Source organism: Halichoerus grypus, chromosome 4, assembly GCF_964656455.1.
Source record: "Halichoerus grypus chromosome 4, mHalGry1.hap1.1, whole genome shotgun sequence".
NCBI lineage: Eukaryota > Metazoa > Chordata > Mammalia > Carnivora > Phocidae > Halichoerus > Halichoerus grypus.
Genome location: NC_135715.1, coordinates 117,560,375 through 117,579,703, shown reverse-complemented (window position 1 = coordinate 117,579,703; position 19,329 = coordinate 117,560,375). Strand labels below are relative to the sequence as shown.

Sequence of the window (19,329 nt, the reverse complement as noted above, 5' to 3'; positions counted from 1 at the left end):
GGCTTATTACTTCCTTTCGTGCAATTCTAAGCTAAAGGCTACAATACAGGGCACAAGAAGCCTGACAGATTGAGTTCATACCTTCATTACTAAAATCCAAAAATTACAGCTATTTGATATGGAAATGGGGCACCAAGAAAAACACGCACACAGCCTCAGCCAGTGAGATTTAAAGACCCTTCAGGGTCTGAAAACAGAATTTTATTTCATACTAGTCTGACAGTTTTATCAAATATTCTTTTATCTAAATTTTAAAAGTAGAATGCCACTTTAAAATTTAGGGCAAAAGTGACATTTATCAGCTGAGAGAAAAAGGAACAATTTTCCTCACTGGAAAGTGAGAAAGAAGGGTACAAAGTATCTTTAGAAAATTTAGGCTCTTGGGGCGCCTGGGTGGCTCAGTCGGTTAAGCGTCTGCCTTCAACTCAGGTCATGATCTCAGAATCCTGGGATCGAGTCTCCAGTCGGGCTCCCTGCTCAGCGGGGAGTCTGCTTCTCCCTCTGCCCCTCACCCCGCTCGTGCTCTCTCTCGCTCTCAAAATCTTTAAAAAACAAAAATTTTAGGCTCTCATTTCTAGATGGTGTAGTGTATTGATCTGATTTGAGACTGGCCTGTTTCATAAGCTCTGCTCTGATTCAGCAAGATTGACTGTGTAGGATATGCAACCCAAATAAAGTGAGGAACCTTCTAGAAAAAAAAAAAGGGGGTAATTGGGGGAATGCAAACTATAATGACTTTATTACTTTGCTTCCTAGATCAAACGAGGTGGCACTGTATTCTTAATTTGAAACAAGGACGAAGCTTTTATTAAACAATGCTCCTATCTCAATCAGATCAAACAGAAGGCCATCTATACACAAGTTACACAAATCCTTTTTTTTGCCATTATTGGAATTCAGCATAAAGTCCAAATGACTCCATCCGTCCCAGGATGGAGCTGGAGCCAAATACAACTTCAACAGCAATTTCTTCAGGGCCCAGATGGTCATGACCTTGAATGTATTTTCTCATGTGAACTAGCTGCTTACTGGTCACAGTTGTCCACTGCATGGTGGTTGTCTGCTCCAATTATGAAAACACTAACGCTTCCATTAGGCTCTTAAATGGAAGAGTCCAATGCCCTGTGTAGGAACGGATAAAGGGAAACCTGATGACGATGGATTCGAGAGGCCAGAAAGGGGAGCTCTCAGGATGTACCATTCCACATCAATTACAGGAAGATTGCCAAATACAGACCTCAACAGAAGAACTGTCAACAGGAAAGAGTCAACTACAGGACCCAACCGGAAAAAATGTACACTGCATCTCCTCCAAGAAATCGACTATCTCGACAACTCAGCCAATGAGAAACCATCATCACCTTCAACTCCTGCTTTTCTCCAATGGGACTTACATTCAAAACAACCCCACCCAATTCCCTCCTCCTTCTCCATAAAATAATGTTCCTCTCCTTTGCTTGCTGGACTTGCCTATGGTTTTGCTGTAGCTTATATGTCCCAAATTGTAATTCTCTGCTATTCCCAAATAAACCCATTTTTGCTGGTAAAATGACTGCTCTATTTTTAAGGTTAACAAGTGACTTTTTTTTTTTTCTAGATAGCACAAAATATACAGAGGCCAGGGATCAGGATAAAATATCCAATTAGAGGGTGCATACAATGGACAGGGAACACTGGAAACATTTAAAAAAAAAAAAAAGTTCAGTAAGTACAATCTTAGGGTAAGAGCAGCAAGCACAAGCCACCATCAGTTCAATTCTGGGTGCTGTTCCCATTTGAGCTCGATGATGCTTTAACTAAAGCCCCATTAGAGTCCAGAGCATAGCCCCTAAAGTCAGTGCTTTAATGACGTGAAATAGAACAGGTGCAAAATAATCAGAACCACCACTTTATGTGAAGTGCTTGCCTGAATGTCACAACTTGACTGTACTAAGCAGTATCATTTAATATCCGCAACAACCCGGACAGGTAGCACTTAAGCACGGCTACACAGACTTAGAAAGAGCACTCATTCAGCAAGCAGGAAAATCCTGACTCAAACTCAGGTCTCCTTCCAAAGACTGTATTCAGACACAAGCATTCAGAAACAGTTTCGTTAAATGCCCATTCTGGGTCCGAATGATCCATTGCCGTCTGTTCCTGCGGTAAGCTTTTAGATTAAGACTGCAAGCTTACTAGGAAAGTGAGTACAGCAACCGGCTGCGCTTCCAATGCGTGCAACCCACAGGAGTAAGCCTCACAGTCCACTACTCTTCGGGGCTTGTAGAATCCTCTACAACCTGAAACGTTGTCCCTGGCACACCTGAATCTTTAAGCATTCAGGCACAGAGCAGAATTCATTTTGTCTATACTTCATGAATCATAACCTTCAGCCAAACTCATTAACTTGTCCAGACTCATCAGCTTACCTAAAATGTTCTAAGACTTTACCCTTAATATAGCACATCATATATATATATATAGTACACATGTATATAAATGTTTTTAAAGGTCCTATTATTTTCATTTCCACATCTATCTCCCCCAACTACGCAGTCAACTCCTCAAAGGTAGAAATGATGTTTTTTCATTTTGTGTCCCAGCATCTTCACAGTTTCTGGCTTGGAGCAAACAAACTATTTAGTGAATGAACGGGATTATATGAAATTTGTGTATTAAAAATAAGCCAGCCCCGGGGTGCCTGCATGGCTCAGTCGGTTAAATGACTGCCTTCGGCTCAGGTCATGATCCCAGGGTCCTGGGATCCAGCCCCGCATCGGGCTCCCTGCTCCGCGGGAAGCCTGCTTCTCCCTCTCCCGCTCCCCCTGCTTGTGTTCCCTCTCTTGCTGTCTCTCTCTCTCTGTCAAATAAATAAAATCTTAAAAAAAATAAATAAGCAAGCCCTGGCATAACGCCTACTAATTCACACAAGATAATACTGGTTGTCCCCAACACAAGGAAGCCCAAGTCTGGGTTATCACTGAGTGCTGATCAAAAGGCTCACTACACAGCCATCAAGCTGTAACAACACAGCCATTTTACTAGGAACATTTAAAAAAAAAAAAAAAAACAAAAACAAAAACAAAGGTTCAGAGACAGTTGTCTGAAAGACAGCCTTCAGAAAGCCTTCAGAGGACAACTGTTACTAGAAAAAAGCCAATTTGATCGCAAGCTTACTTGGCCTTTACTATTTCAACAGTGGACAGTGGCTTATTCATCCGGTTCTTATTTTATCTTTATTTTTTTTTGAAGGATATATATAGTTACTGTTGGTTCTGGGTAGATACCAACAAAATTAATACAGGCTAAAAAGATATTGAACTTACCCTCACAGGGCTTTCAATTTACTTTGAACCATTACATTTCTTTATCATATTTGTATCATATGTTTATAATTGGGACTCAAAACAGTATTTTAAGAACAGCTGTAGGGTCAACAACGTTGATTTTCAGCTTCAATGCCTTCTAGAAATTATGTCCTCAGGCAAGGCCCTTAACTCCTCTGAGTTTCTCATATGAAGCAGGGGTGACACCCACCTTCTTCCGGGGCATGCCTACTGCAGCGATTAAAGAAATGCACAAGAGGCGCCCTACCTTGCTATACCTGCACCAAGCTCACCTTTACCTTGAGGGATGCCTTAAAACTCTAACAGATTCACACACCCATGAGAAAGAAACACAATCACTAATTGGATTTAAAGGTTCCCTGTGGGGGCACCTGGGTGGCTCAGTCGTTAAGCGTCTGCCTTCAGCTCAGGTCATGATCCCAGGATCCTGGGATCGAGCCCCGCATCGGGCTCCCTGCTCGGCGGGAAGCCTGCTTCTCCCTCTCCCACTCTCCCTGCTTGTGTTCCCTCTCTCGCTGTGTCTCTCTCTGTCAAATAAATAAAATCTTTAAAAATAAATAAATAAATAAATAAAAATAAAGGTTCCCTGTGATATGAACGGGGTAAATCCACGGGCAAGCAAGATGTTAGAATTCTCCCCACATCCTCCAGTCATGGCCAGAGGTTCAAGAGTTAAAGGCAGAATGGCCTGAATGTCCAGACATCTGCATGTACGCTTTTCTTTTGCAGCTTCTCCCTCAGGCAAGCTCAGAGATTCTCCAACTTGAACAAGCGTAACAACTGCTTCCTAGGATAGCATACCCAGCACTGTGCATGCTGCACCTTCACAGCAACTTAGAGATTTTAGGGATAATTTTAGCTCTACACAACTTTCCTCGTATTTTTAACTTCAGAATCAAACCTCTTACATGCCCTTAAAATTTAAGAATGGATAAGATCAAGAAAAAGTAGTAAAAAATCTGAACAAACTACTAGCAAATAACAGAAAAAAAAAAGGCAAAAAACAAAAACAAAAAACCACATTTCTTTGTGCCTTGCCTGACCCAGGTCTGGCTTCAAGCAGAGAAAATGGGCCACTCCAAGTACCAGCCTTCAGAAGGTCTTTACTTACAAGGGCTCTGTTCACACTAATCAAATACTCCGTTCTCAAACTGTATGTCCCACGGGTCTAGAACAGTGACAATCCTGCAATGATCATTTGTTAGAAGTCATCTGAATCTATGGGGCGCCTGGGTGGCTCAGTCGTTAAGCGTCTGCCTTTGGCTCAGGTCATGATCCCAGAGTCCTGGGATTGAGTCCTGGGACTGAGCCCCACATCGGGCTCCCTGCTCCGCGGGAAGCCTGCTTCTCCCTCTCCCACTCCCCCTGCTTGTGTTCCCTCTCTCGCTGTCTCTCTCTCTGTCAAATAAATAAATAAAATCTTAAAAAAAAAAAAAAGGCATCTGAATTTAACAAGTGGCAGGGTTGTAACTGTACAAAGCCACTGACAAAAACAGCTCCGTTAGGACAAAGGAAAGAAGATTCCTGTGCTTTCACCTGGAGGTTTCCCTACAGAGGTCTAAAGCCGACTAGACAGCTACAAGCTGCTCCCTCCGTTTGCTCCAAGGTCCCTGGAGCCCCATCCTGAGCCAGAAAGGGAAAACCAATGAAACCCTGGCTACTCCTCCTGCTGGAGGGCCCTTACCTGATCTTCACACGCTGGCTGCCTGCTGCCTGCTCCCCATCCCTCAGATCTTACAGACAAGGCACCACCTCACAGACTCCTGTTTTATTCCCATCACACCTTGCAGCATTGGGACAGCTACAGTTATATATCTGTATACCCTACGGACCCCTTTCATGTTTGGTTCGCCCACCCCGCGCTCCTATGGTCCTCTCTCAGATTATAAACTCCTTGAAGGCAGAGGACCAGACAGCCTCACGCACCCCTGCATCCTACAGCACTGCATGGCACATAGTAAGGGCTCCCTAAATGTTCTTGAGCTCTGATTAAAGTATAATCACTTCTTAAGCAGTGACAAGCGAGCAAAACTGCATAATGTATAAAAAGTATAGTCTAGCAGTGGGTGTGACCCAAGCTGGTATCTCTCTACCTCCTGTCCAAGGAAACTTTTCCTGAATACTCAAAATATAGAAATGGCACTTTTCCTCTGAACCCTTACAGCTTAGTATATCTACAGCTATATTGATGCTGGACTCCTAGACGAATTACATCAATAGTTTGAATTGATGAATTTAGTCCAGAGAGTATATGAAAAATGAAGAAAAAAGCGCATACATTTAATGACATCTTACAGCTCATGCAGAAAATATACATTGTGTAGCAGAGTAAAAAGCAGCAGGTTCTCTCACCAGACGGGCCTGGATTCCAATCCTGCCTCCATCCCTTGGTCCAGGCCACTTTATCACTCTGAGCCCCACTGCCTCATCAGTGAAAGGAAGATAGTATCTCCCTCTGAAGGTTGCTGAGCACGTCAGAGAGAAGGGGTAGGAGGTGCAGGACAGAGCACTAGCAAGCACAGGACTGTCTTATCTTACAGCAGAATGCCCCCCGGGGTTCTGGTGCCAAAGACAACAAACCTCACCACCTTCTCTAGAACTTCAAGCCACACACCCTCATGCCCCCATTTGCCTCTATTAAGAACTCTTAGAATTGCAAAAGATCATTTGAAAGCGCTTTGCAAAGAGCAAAGCACCAAAATGCTCAAGTAAGGAATGCTGCTCACTTAAACTTGCCTGACTCCAAATAAAACATCGTAAGGGACATCTTACTTGAAGAAAGCCCTACACTATGGAGCTACGAACTCGATGATAGTACATCACGACACACTGATCTGGCTTAGCGACAGTGAAAAACCACTGATTTTCTCGGCCACTTTACTGCCCTCTTCTCCTAATTCACCAGTTTTCCCGAAGGAGCCAAGTGAAGCATGATGCCAACTCACTCTCTCTGAACGCTTAGTATTCGTGGGCACCTACTACCAACAAGTGATATGGGGAATATCAGAATGAGTAAGAAATCTGTTACAAAGTGTCATTTCCACACAGCTGGCAAGTTATGTGCAATTAACAGTCAGCCCAGTGTGGTCAGCTACTCAGTTCCTGTCCTGTGTCAGCCCACACCCCATGGTCTCGTGTCCTTCTCTAATCAAGTCAGTAACTGTCTGACGAGACTCTTCCCTGGGCCAAGCGCTGTGCTGGAGAAGGAAAAGCGCCAGGGCCTGTAAGACGTGATCCTGGTCTTCCAGGAGCGCACCCTGTGAACTGGCCAATAAAACAGAAACAACGGCTAGGAGTGTAATGAGTGGCTATGAAGCTACACATAAAAGCATCCCTTTATTTTACAGTCACACCTCATACAGGGTGGTATTTAATCAAGGGCCTGATGAGTAAGAGAAATAATTCATACTATTCCTACAATAAAAAGATCAAAAAGAGAAAAGTTGTTTTTCCCACCTCCCCCCAGCTGATGCTGGCCTGCAAGGACACGGGGCGGGGGGGGGGGGGGCGGCGGTGGATTTCAGAACAGTCTCGAAGGCTGGATAGGATCTCAGTAAATGAGGAGCCAAGGGAGTCCCTGCCATGCAGGAGAGTCACTGCGAGCCAAGGTATAATGGAGGGAAAGTTCTGTGGAGAGCGATCAAGCAAGGAACCAGAAGAGGAGAGGGGTCTGGCCAGACTGTGGACAGCTTCGATGAGAAGGCTGGGAGGAAGACAGAAGTTACAAGAATATGAAGGGGAAACGCTAACCACAAACACGGCCAAAGAGTTGGACTGATGTCTGGAATAACATGATAGCGCTTTGATGGGAAAACTGAGCCACAGGATGAAATCCACAACCTTATACCTCTTAATACTTCAAAAGAATTATCAAGATAGATGGCAAAAGCTAAAGGCCAGAACTTAGGCTTGTGAGTGAATAAACATAATTTGTATTTGCAAGGGCAGAATTCCAAGTAGTGAAGCCCAAATTGCAAACGCTCCCCATTCATGCTTTACTCTAGGAATACAAATCAAAATGTCTTCTCAGTATTATGAAAAACAGAGATGCTACACACACACACACACAAAAGAAATCCCATTAGGGTTATCAGTGAGAAAGAATCTAAAAGCAACAGGAAGATGCCACAATGTCAATGTTTCCTACTTGACTGAGGGATTCTCTCAAAGGAAACAGTGCAAACCTCATGGTTAGAGTCACTTAAAGACAGACCACAAGGCACGATCCTGTGGTCTACTTTCTTCCACGTTAAGTCTGACCACTTGGAAAGTAAGTTCAGGTGAGTGACTGCGGCCAGGGTGGCAGGGAGCCAAGCCAAACCATGTATGAAGGAAAAACAGGGAAAGATTCTGATTCCTGATCCAGGGATTCCAATGGTGTGTTCAGGTTGTGAAAATCCGTCAAGCTGTACGCTTAATGTTATGGACCCATTTCTGTTTGTATATTATTCTACAACAGAAAGATCTTCTTAAGGATGGTTAGGAGATATCATCCTCAAGAACAACCAAGAGAAGTTTTTCAATTTCTCCATTATCCACAGAAACCTTAGAGGAAACTCTGGCATTTCTGATAATTACTGGTGAAATAACAAAAATATTGCTGTCTAGTGTTAAAGGAGGACTCCATTAAACAAGGATTAGGACCTGGTGAATTCATAGACGATCTGGAGATTTCTAAACCAAACAAATGCTTTCCAAAAAGCCAATGATTATGAGACTCAAAACTCCTAACGTGAAGGGCCTTTGGAGAGGCTGCACCCTGGCGAGCTGAATGGTTCCAAACCCAGAAGGCCACACAGCCTGAACCGGTCCCTCCTGGTTCGCATCTGGATAGCCCGATTAGTCGGCAAGGGAATAATGATTTTGTGCTAAGGCCTGGGGACTCCCAATTCCAAGTGTGTAACATCCTGGTCCCAAGGCATTTGGACTGAATTGGCCTCCCACATTCACCAGGCAGAAGTCCTTGGGGAGAATGAATCCCAATTACTCAAGACAGCCCACTGTCACTGAGAGAGAGTTTCCTCGGAAGAACCACCAAGGCTGACCATACTGGGGACTGAAGGGGCCAGAAGTGAGACTAACCCACAGAACTATTCACCCGATTCATCGCCTTTGCATGGGGGCTCCCCAGCTTTCCCAAAGACGACATGGGGCAGTACGGACCTCACTGAGCAATGTTGCCATGAAACAAAACTAATGGTGTTCTATCAACTTCTATTAGTTTTCTTACTGCTTCCTTCGACATTTAAAAAAAAAAAAATTCCCTAAAGGTAGATGAGCTTATTTTCAATATTTCTCCCACTGTGAAGCAGTCTTCTTTACCTTCCCCACCAAAATAAAAACAAAACTCCATTAATATTCCTTACTATTCCTATCTAAATCCAAACCTTCTCTTGCCCTGTTCCCAATTACTATAAAGTTTTATCTGGTCATAAACTCAACTACCTACATTTCCTTGAAAGATTTATTTGTATTTCTAGATGAAAATGAGACAATAATTGCTCCTATCCTCTCAATTCAAAAAACCACATACACTGTCCTCAAATCCCAAACCACAAATGCTAAAGATTATGAATAAAAGGAATGTCTATGTGCTTATAACTGCTAAAGGAATAACTAGACTCTTGCATTGAGAACAATCAGCTCATTCTTGACCTACCATCCTATTTATCTTTCTATTCTCAAAGCTAATTGCTTATATAAGCATGCCAATTTGCCCTGATTATAGGATTCTTAATAAATGAATGTTGTTTACATTTCACAAGTGTATTTGAATTTCACTCCAGGAAGCCAAGCTCATCAAGTCTTTGTAAGTTGTAAAACCAGAGATCAAAGCAAAAGGCCTGCATTGAACCAACAAACAATTAGGCTTGAGAATATAGACCTAAGCAAAAATACAAGTGATTTATTGATTTTTCTACTCCAGAAGTACACCTCAGGGTCACTGTTCACTCCTGAGCTATACGTAGAACTTTTTCTGCAGATTTTCATCATGATTATTTGATGATCATTTCTTAGTTAAGAAGTCTAACATTCAACAGGCTTTGATCCATTCCTTCTGTATTTCTCATCTCGGTGATTTGGTTGCATCAAACATCTTTAAGAGTTTGTTTACCCCTTCTCCACTTTGACTAATTTCCCCACAATTTTTGGTACCTTTTAAACAATTCTTTTCTTAGTATAACCATGTTTACCAACCCAGGCATCTATATTTTGAGGCTCCCAGGTGAGACTGATAGCAGCCAGGTTTGAGGACTACTATTTCAGCTTGTCAATCCCTTTACAATCCTGCCTTAAATGAAGTGTTCAGCCAAGCTTCCATGGGGAAAGAAAGAAGAGAAAGAAAGAAAAACAAGGAAAAGAAGTCAGGTTCATGAGCAAATCCTCAATTCGAGGCAGGCCCTTCAGGTACCAGTCACACCATAGGGCCCAACACCAGGCACAGAGCCAAAAATGTCAACAACCTGACACCTTTCCCAAAGCCAACAAGTTTTTAGTATAAGCCAGGCACGCGTACCATCTACCACACAGAAATCAGTCGAGAGATTCCTCTGGCGATAGACAGCAGGGTTTAAAAACCTCAAAATGTCAGCTTCTGTGGCAATGGATAGAGGGGCTTACAAACAGCAACTCTTCATCAAAGAACAAAGTGGACTAAGGTTCTGTGTGAATTCAAAGTCCCAGAAGGCAGTTACAAGCTGCCCAAGAACACCAAAAATGTGACCAGAGGAACACCTCTAGTGTGTCCTAGAAACTACACAAAGTTTGTGATGAGGTGACTACCTGTAAGCTCTGCACTGGTCAGGGGACCTTTGTTTCGTGTTTTTTGTCAGTTTGTTTTTTTAAGACCGAGAGCAGAAAGTACACTTCTACTGTTGACAACAAATACCATTCTACCTCAAGCAGGGATTCCCAGCCATTCTGGCCCACATCTGTGGACTTCAGCTGAATCACAGCTCTCGGGCCTACCCTCGTCCCTAGACGTTGCTTCCAAATTATATCCAATAGAAACTGCATACTCCTCAGTGTTATGCTGAAAGAGAGACTTCTGGAAAAGAGGACAGAGCATCTGGGAAGAAGATCACCCGCAGTGTGAGCAGACACGATCTTAAAGGAAAGATGAGAGATGAGTCGTCGCTGCCCGCAGGATTCAAGCAGATGAGAGCTAACAAGGTGCATGAAGCCCCTCTACAGAAACCATGACCCCAAAGCCTGGGGACACAGTCCTTGGGATAGGGGAAGGGAAGAAACATGCCCCATTTTAGAGTAGAAGAGCCAGCTTGTAACTCACCCTCCCTCCTAAGCAATTCAGTCTGTTCTTGTCTAAGGATTCACTGCTTTGTTCCTAAGAGGCTTCCAGCTACCAGCACCCTCTTGCAAAGTAGAGACGACCATCCGGAATCAGTGCTTCTTCTGTCAGCCACTTTCATACCACCTATTACTTGCTTAAACATAAGGAAGCCCATTGCACCTTGCCCTTTTGCCCCAAGCACTAAGGGCGGGGGGGGGGGGGTGGGGAAGAGCACGTTTCTTTAAGACCAAGCCCCTCAAGCAACAGTTTTTATAAAGCCAAATAAATTTCCAGAAAAACATGAACCTACACTTATTTTCTTCTCGAGCGCAGGAGGAAACTACAAGTGGAATCCTTCCCCACTCTCAGGTACTAGGATTCTAGGTCTAAAACCTGCAGGTGGCAGGCTCACCTCAAGGAGGGCAATTCAGGCCAATAATGTACTAGCCACGTCTTGGGTTTGCAAATAACTTCCAATCACCAGCATTCCTTCTACAGCTTCTGTGTGAGCAATTCTAATGAAGAGCTCACTCTTCACTTCTTTGACAACTCTAAAGGTTAAAAATACTTTTCCTTAAACTTATGTGACTTTCCGTCATTTACCCTGGAAATTCTACTCTCTAGACCACACAGAATACAACTACACACTTTTCTGCACAAAGCTCTTCAAAATGCAAAGTCAGCTAATGGATCACAGTATGGTATGTTCTGGAAGTTTTACAGTTTCAAGTGCTAGGATCTAAAAAAAAAAAATTCTTTGCTATCTTAACAGTTGTGTCAAATTGTATTCCAACTTACAGAGGAAGAAAATCAAGGACCACAGGAGAGAATTTAACTCGCTCAACCTGGTGCAGCAGGTAGGATTCTTAGAAACTAGGTCTCCTGCCTCCCAGGCCAATGCTATTTGCTAAGTGAGAGGCCACAAGCAAAAGTAATTCTTATCACCTAAGGATGTAAGGGCATGCATACCTTTTCTTCCCAAAGGTCATCCATTTGTGTTTCTGCCAGTCTCTCATGGTAGCCAAATACTTATATTTAGATAACAGCCTTTGATCAACTTCTATACTAGATATCCAAATATATTGGCATCATTGGGGGGTGAAATGCACCCCAATAATAAGCCTATATTCCCAAGTTTGGTGAAATAAAGCAGCTCGGAGGTTTAGTACCTAGGATAAGATTGTAATGGCTCAAAGTTACAACACTCCACCCCCTTCCCCTTCTCTACCTCCTTTCCCTAACAGGAGAAAGGATGTGAGAAAAATCAGCAAGCATCTGACGATGACCTAACTACACTCTCACCCACCCATCTGCTCAGCAGACTTCATGGCAAGAGTTCTCCTTGGAAGTAGTTAAAAGGGAACAACACCTTGCAGAGGGAAATAAATGCTAAAACTTGACTTCCCTTGTCCTTTCACAAGTAATTACATTTGGGGGTATATGCATTGTACTGACAGACTGTTTGTTTCTTTCCCATGATTTGGAAATCCTAAATTCCCAACCAAGGTAGTTCAAGCCTACCTTGATAGAAAAAACTGAAGAGCACACTTGGACCAAATCACTATTTAACGCCATGCCTGAAAAATGAAACAGCATAGTGAAGATGCCAAAATGTCTGACCTTGAATGTGAAACATCAAGCGCACCTCACAGCAGTCATTTCTAAGACATTTTTGCCAATTTTATACAGTTTGAAACTGGCATTTATTAGATTTAGAGATTTTTTTTTTTTTTAAACAGTTTTACTGCTAGCTCCAAGTATTTTTTTTCCTTCCTAGGTCAAGGGCCCCAGAAGTATAATAGAATATAGGGTGAGGGGCCGGGGTGGGGGGGTTGGGGGGGGCTTAGAGATACAACTGTGGGTAAAAATACTAGATCAATTATTCAATAACTGCATGACTTTAGCCAACTTAGGTAATTCTATTTCCTAGAATTAATGTGAGGATTAAATGAATATGTAAGCATAGGGTGTACTGAGAGTAGGTACTCAAAATGTTTCCACTTCTTCCTAAAGCAGAAGAACTACATTCAACCTCAGGGCAAGGAGGGGAAAAAAAAAAAAAAAAAAAAAACCTGGAAAGGAATGGACTCAAATTAATCACACACCAAAGTAGTTCCCAGTACCAAACATACGATAATACTGCCCGAAACCATCACTTTTTAAGAGGTCCTAAATCAGTTTGCAGGACAGCACATCTGGTGTCACACAGATATACCAGCTAAGACAGAGGATTTAAAATTATCCTTTCCTCTGACATTTACAGAAAGAATCCTTAGGACAGCTCCTTGACAAAGGCATTGGGGGACTTAACGTTTTTGTTGTAGATAATGATTTCAAGCCAAAAATTAGTGAATGGTATGGAAGGTCTAATGTAGAAAGAGGTATTATTGGGCACAGACCATCAGCGGTTCACCCCACCCCAAAATAAACTTCATAGCATCATCTTTGAAAATAAAGGACACAGGAGTGTGTGTGTGCACGCGTTATGTGTATTCCCAACGTTTAGGCAATGTTTAATACAACAAAGAGCCACATAGATAATGATAGATGTGTAGGACCCCCCGAAAAATATGTACACGCCAATATTACCTGTAAAATATGTGACATGTATACACCCTAAAGGAATAAAACTAGATGAGTGAATTTATAATTTATGAAATACTTCCATCAAACAGTGTAACAAAAACATCACACACGTGTGCACAAAGGCGTTATCACCTTACAGCTGAAAGGTAGGTACAAGGACGCAAATAGTTAAATGTATACAAGGAGTCAGTAGTGTTTTCCCATACATATGTTTTATAACTATTTTAACAATACTGAAGACAAGTTTAAGAAGAGGGAGGCTCTCCTTAGGAAGATTAAGCTCCTAAGATTTGGAACCAATTTGCACTAGCCTTTCATCGCAGAACTTCAATAATTTAAATCTACTTAAAAAAAATTTTTCCTATTAAAAAAATCACTACTTTTAAAGTTTACCCTTCCATTGATCTTAATTCTGCAATCTTTTACTCTCTCCTTTCCATTCACACCAATTAATTTTTTAGATTTATATCATTTAATTCATTTAGATTGATGAAGGGGTAGGTGGACAGTCACTGAGAAGGTCTGGTCTGGAGATTTTCCAGAAATAGATGGACTTCTGTCATTTTAATATTTACTCTTCCCCAATGCTTTAAATATTCTAGAGCTTGAGGATGGAATTGTTTTCCATGCCTGAAATGTCTTATTAATTATTGATGTAAGCCATACTTACAATGAGGTGCCTGTACTTTCCTGTACAGTATTACTATCTTGTTTTCCTCCCAAAACAGATATATATGATCTTTATCATATCTGAAAATAAAGCCAGCATCAACAATGCCAACATGATTTCCTTTGCCCCCGGGTAAAGAATTTCTCTACATATATACTTAAAAACTTGCCACCTAAAATTTGTCCTTCTAGCTTGATCTCTAGATTTAAATGGTTTGAGTTGATTTCTTAAGCAATTCATGAAGAAAAGCAAAGTTGAGAGCATCACGTGTACAACTCCAGGAAAAAGAAAAAAAAAAAAAAAAACTGACCTTAAGAGGAATCACCTTCCCTCTGGGCTTCTATCAGCCCATAAAGAGGACTCCTTTTAACTCCCCTTGTAGGTTTCCAAAGAGCAGCTGGAGCTGACTAGGGAGAGTTACAGTAAACACCACATCAATGTCCAAGTGCATCACTAACAAGAGGGACCCCAAGCTGAGACTTTCCCAAAAGCTTTGCTTCTATTCAAAAAAGTTCACCCTGATATTTTTTGTTCTTGTTTTGTTTATTTTGAGAGGCTCAGAGTATTATAAACAAGAAAAGTACCACATCCAGTAATTGTGTGTGACACACAGTAGAGAAGTAACCGCAACAACCAACCACTGTCCCAAGGAGCTTGTGATGTAGAATCATAAATGTCTACATACTAAATTTGTGACTGCTAGACTTAATAGTAACACAAATCCACCATGGTAATGATGAAACATTTTTCTAAAGATTAATTCAGATCATGTGTTATTAATCAGCAGAGTAACTAAAAGCTCATGCAAAACACACTATCCCAATCTAGCAGAACTTAATTGCATTATTGTTATCTGGTTTTCCTGTGTCACTGGCCCTTCCATTTCAAGTACACACGTACACACATACACAAACACACACACCACCACAGGATGAAAAGACAGAAAAGGCAGAGCTAGGAGGTAAGAACCATGTGTCTGGAAGGAAGAGGATTTTGAATAACAACGTTTGTCTCTGGGAAGACAGGTCAAGTATGCACCCAGGCTGCCTTGAGAAAGAATTAAGCTGATGCGTTTCATTTCAGTGTGTCCCATTTTGCACAACAGTGGGAGCAGCTGTGGGAGATCTTGCAAAGCAAGACAGGCAGCCTCCTCTATCTCCCCAAAGCCACACCAGACCTTGGGGAGGGGGTGAAAAAAGCTTGTAGCCTCTGTTCTCCCGAAGAGCATAAAGCTAACCTGCCATCCAGGACACTACGCCCCCTCTCAAACCAGCCCTTTTTCAAGGCCTGAGAAGTGCAATTTAAATGTCCCAGTCTTCAGACTCAGGTCCGTTCCCAAAGTTGGGAGGTTACACAACAAAAATCCGCAGCAGACACAAAACTGGCTGCCTGGAGCACAAGTTTCTCTTACTGCCTAACCGCGTAGAGTTCAGAGATAACTAGCTAGGACAAGGTAGATGGACAAGTGTAAGGAATAGGAACGCATCGGATTTGCCAGTTTCCCTCCCAACATCCCTTGAAGGAGGCTGGGTCACTAAAAATCGGAAGTCTGGGGACCAGCTGCAGTACAGACGGACTCTGGCTGGGTCGAGGGGGAGGCCGCCACACCCTCTTGAGCTCACAGCACTGTCAAGCTCTAATTGGGAGGGGCTCAGAAACTTAGTCCCAGCAGGAAAAGGGAGAAAGAAGGGAGTCTTGAGTGTCTTGGATTTGAGAAGCTAAAAAGCTAAACGATTTCGGGAGGGAGCCGGGGACTTGGCTGTGTGTGCTGGAGGAGGGAAGGGGTCGCCCCCGATGTCAGAACAGCTCGAAACACGTCCCCGCAAAACTGCACATTCTTGTGGTTTAAGATTTAAGACCGAAAGGAACGAGCTGAGGCAAAGCTTCTCTCCCGCCTGGGTTTCAGATGCCCCCCTCCCAGCTTAGGGACCGGGGCGCCGCACTGCCGCGGCTTTCCTTATCTCCCCCTTTCGGGCGAGCTCCCCTCCGCCAAGCCGCTACGTCCGCCTCCAAGTTCGCCTTCGCTCCCCGCCCGCTGCCAGCCACATGCACCCATCTGCCCGGGACCCCGCGCGCCGGATGGTCCGCAGGGACTCGGGATTTGCGGGGTTTTTGGTTTTTGTTTTTCTAAACAAAAAGCCTTAGCGGCTCGCCGCCCCCTTCTCCCGGGCCCGCGCCACCTTCCCTTCACGCCCACGCCGCACCTCCCGGGCACACGCGCTGCGAGGTGCTTCTCCCGCCAGACAATGGGCTCTGGGCTGGCCAGGCAGCCCGCCCCGAGCCCCCGGCCCCATCCCGGGACCCCCAAGAGGGCTGAGCGCGGGGGCTAGAGGGCAACGGAGAAGACTGAGGCTGCCGAGGCCACAAAGGGGAAGGTGGGCGCCTCCCCCTTGGGACAGGAGGCTCGCTCCCGGCGCGGGGAGAAGAGGAGGGGGCGGGGGTCAGCTGCGTCTCCCCGCCCGGAGCCCCGGGGCCCCCGCTGCGCACTCACCAGCACGATGGCAAATCGCTCCTCCAGTTCACCTGGCTCGGGCATCGGCAGCTTCAAAGGCACGTTGTGCGCCCTGAAATCGGTCTGCTGCGAATCCATGCTCCCCGCGTTGCCCATGTTGGCTGCACGCCGGGGCCGGGGGCTGCTCCGGGCCCCTCGCGTTCGCGTCGGAAATCAGAACAGCTCCCGGCGGCCGGCTCCCGCCCGCTGGCGCGACCTGCCCGGCTCCCGGCCCTCCGCTGCGCCTCGGCGAGTGTGCAGCGCGCACCGCTCCCTAGCAGCGCTCCTCGCCGAGCCGCCCCCCGGCCTCCCTCATGCTCTCCGCCGCCCCAGCGCCGTCCCGGCCTCTTTTCCTTGGGAGGGGTCGTCAGGGCGCTGGGCGCCTATCTGCATGTTGCTCCACTGGCACGCCGCCCTCTGCCAGCGATCGTGGCCAGCGGGCGCGTGGTTTTCCGAACTCGGTCTTTCGCCGGGCCGCGGCCGCCGCTGACACTTACAGCCCCACGGCCGGCGAACACAACGCTCGTTCGGCGAGCACCTCGAGCAGACAAATGCAGCTCCGCGCTCCCGACACAATGCCCCCCTCGCCCGGCCCCCGCCCCCGCCCCGGCTCCGCCCACTTGCCCCGTGGACTGCCGGGACGCGTAGTTTCTGTCCAAAGTGTCCGCACGCCGAATCCACGCCCGCTCTGGAGGACAGAGCTGGGTCAAGACCGCTTGCTTCGGAGGCAATCTGTACGCTTCTGGCTATGGTTTATGACCCTTTAGAACTCCCTCACTCCAACAGTAGAAATCACTACCTCGTCTACGTCGGTTCTGACACTTAATTAGGCACACTTGACAAATGAATGATCCAATCAATCGATGATTGAATACCAGCATTCTGATTTAAATTTCAGAAGCTGGTTACCGTTCAAAACGCTCTAGTTTAACAGGTGACCTGAAAGGCATTGGCAACGTCCTATTTCATGAACTGGGAAATGGGTCCATGGGTGCTTGTTTCATTGTTCTTTCTTCCTTATGTAACGTATTCTTTTGTGTGATTGAAATGTTTTATAAACAAATATACACTTTCATGGATTTTTTTAAATATGCGCTATGGATATATGCATATATGGTCAGACCCAGGAGTTGAAGGAGGATTCAATTCAAAACAAACACCTGTCGATAGCTATTATGTATGGGTTACTGGGTTCCTTAGTGGGAGGAAAAGAGGATTGCTCCTGCTCTGGAATACTTCACAATCTAGTGAAGGAGAAAATTTACACAAATAAGCATATTTCATGTGACATAGAAAGAAGAACAGGGTGTTTGGAAAGGCTTTGAAGATGATCTTCGGCTATAGCTATCTTATTCCTCCATAACAGTCTCAGGTGTTTTACAAAGAAGATTGGGCCCAACCTTATCTCTGGGATCCTTTCCAGACTATTACTACCCATTTTAAAACAGTGGAAATACAAACAACCTTATAAACAACTGTAGCCAGGTGCTCATGTTGTAGATTTCAAGGGCATCCACCTGGTTGACTTGTGACTGAACTCACAAGTCACCCTTTCTTAGCTTAGAGCATTTCTTTAATCCTGGTTTGTGTATCAGATTCACTTGGGAGCTTGTTGTTAAAACTCCACACACCCTGGGCCCTGCCTATTATCAGAATTTCCCTGAGCCAAGAGTTGGAGCATGGGCAGGTGTATTTTTAACAAGCTCCCCAGGTTATTCTGATATGCAACCAGGGCTGTTACTCTCTTGTTAAAAAGCAACTGCTTCTGGAGAAGGTAACACAACAAGACTAAACATCAAGGGCCACATTTCATTCAGCTCTATAAGCCCCAAGATGCCTTGAGCATAGTAGATGTTAAATGACTACTTGTTGAATTGACAAGTGAGTTTTACCAAAAGCCTATGGAGCAAATACACACACAGATACATCGTGTCGGTATCATCTATTAAATAAAGCACTTCTGGTCTTTTTTTTTAAAGGGGGGGGAGTATAAATAAATTCAAATTAAAAGTCTGAATAAATGCAATCTGTATTCCAAAACTACACTGTATCAAAGTTAACAGTGTGTTACCCATCAAAGAAAGAAAAACAGAGATATAGATACATACACACACCCCAACTAGTGAAAATGAGTGAGAAAGAAAAGCAGTTAATTCAAACCAAGTGAGACATTTCTGACCCACAAATGTATTTGTTTTCTTCCAATCTCTAGACATATACTTTGGGTCTGATTGACACAAAATCAGCCCACCCAGGGGGTTGCCCATCTGGATGGAAAAGCTAGAATTCTTTTCTGCCGTCGAGAAATCCTTTTTATTACATTTATGGTTCCCTCTGGCCATATTTCTGCCAGTAACCAGGACCTTTTTCTCCCCTTAAGTTTTATCACGTCTAGTCTCTCTCATAATCTCACACTTTGAGAAGAGCCAAGGACATAGTGTGCAAATCCATGAACCAAAAGAACTCAGCCATTTCAAGGTTTGCAATCTTTGATATTTGGTTATTATTTATGGGGGTATTTAGTACAAAAATAAGCAAAACACTCCATTATATTACAGGACTTCTGTAAGAATTTCTATCAAAAATCTCAAGAAAATATTTGGGGTATGGCGTGGAGAGGGAGGAAGAAGACATTACTTTAATCGTAACACTCATATCCTCCCCATAAAATCAAAATCAGGTGATCACTTTTAAATATGAATTTCATTTTCTAATTACTCACACATATGACTTATTATAGCTGATGCTGCAAAAAATTGGCAAAAAAATAAACTGTTAAAACAATCCATTCACCTTCCATGCAAACTGAAATGATAGACCTTTATATTCTGTGTACTAGGCATTTGCAAGTTATGCCAAGGATGGCTTGATAGGAATTCCCCCATAACAGTGCAATTGCTTTCCAAAAGCTCTTCCATCATTCAAAACAAATACTCCTAACACCGTCAGCTGAGTTTCATTGGTA

The 19,329-nt window shown here is 44.0% G+C and overlaps 1 protein-coding gene across 9 annotated transcripts in view; it reads right to left on the bottom strand.

The window, feature by feature from the left end:
• FMNL2 (formin like 2) overlaps window positions 1–16,936 on the bottom strand; it is a 302,761-nt gene extending 285,825 nt beyond the window's left edge. For 7 of the 9 annotated variants that reach the window (XM_078070796.1, XM_078070793.1, XM_078070798.1 and 4 more), the window contains exon 1: window positions 16,365–16,936. In XM_078070796.1, the coding sequence (XP_077926922.1) occupies window positions 16,365–16,481 (117 nt within the window). In that variant the 5' untranslated portion in view covers window positions 16,482–16,936. The remainder of the gene's footprint in view (window positions 1–16,364) is intronic. The other 2 variants (XM_078070792.1, XM_078070797.1) reach the window with 1 other exon arrangement.
• Window positions 16,937–19,329: the final 2,393 nt, after the last annotated feature.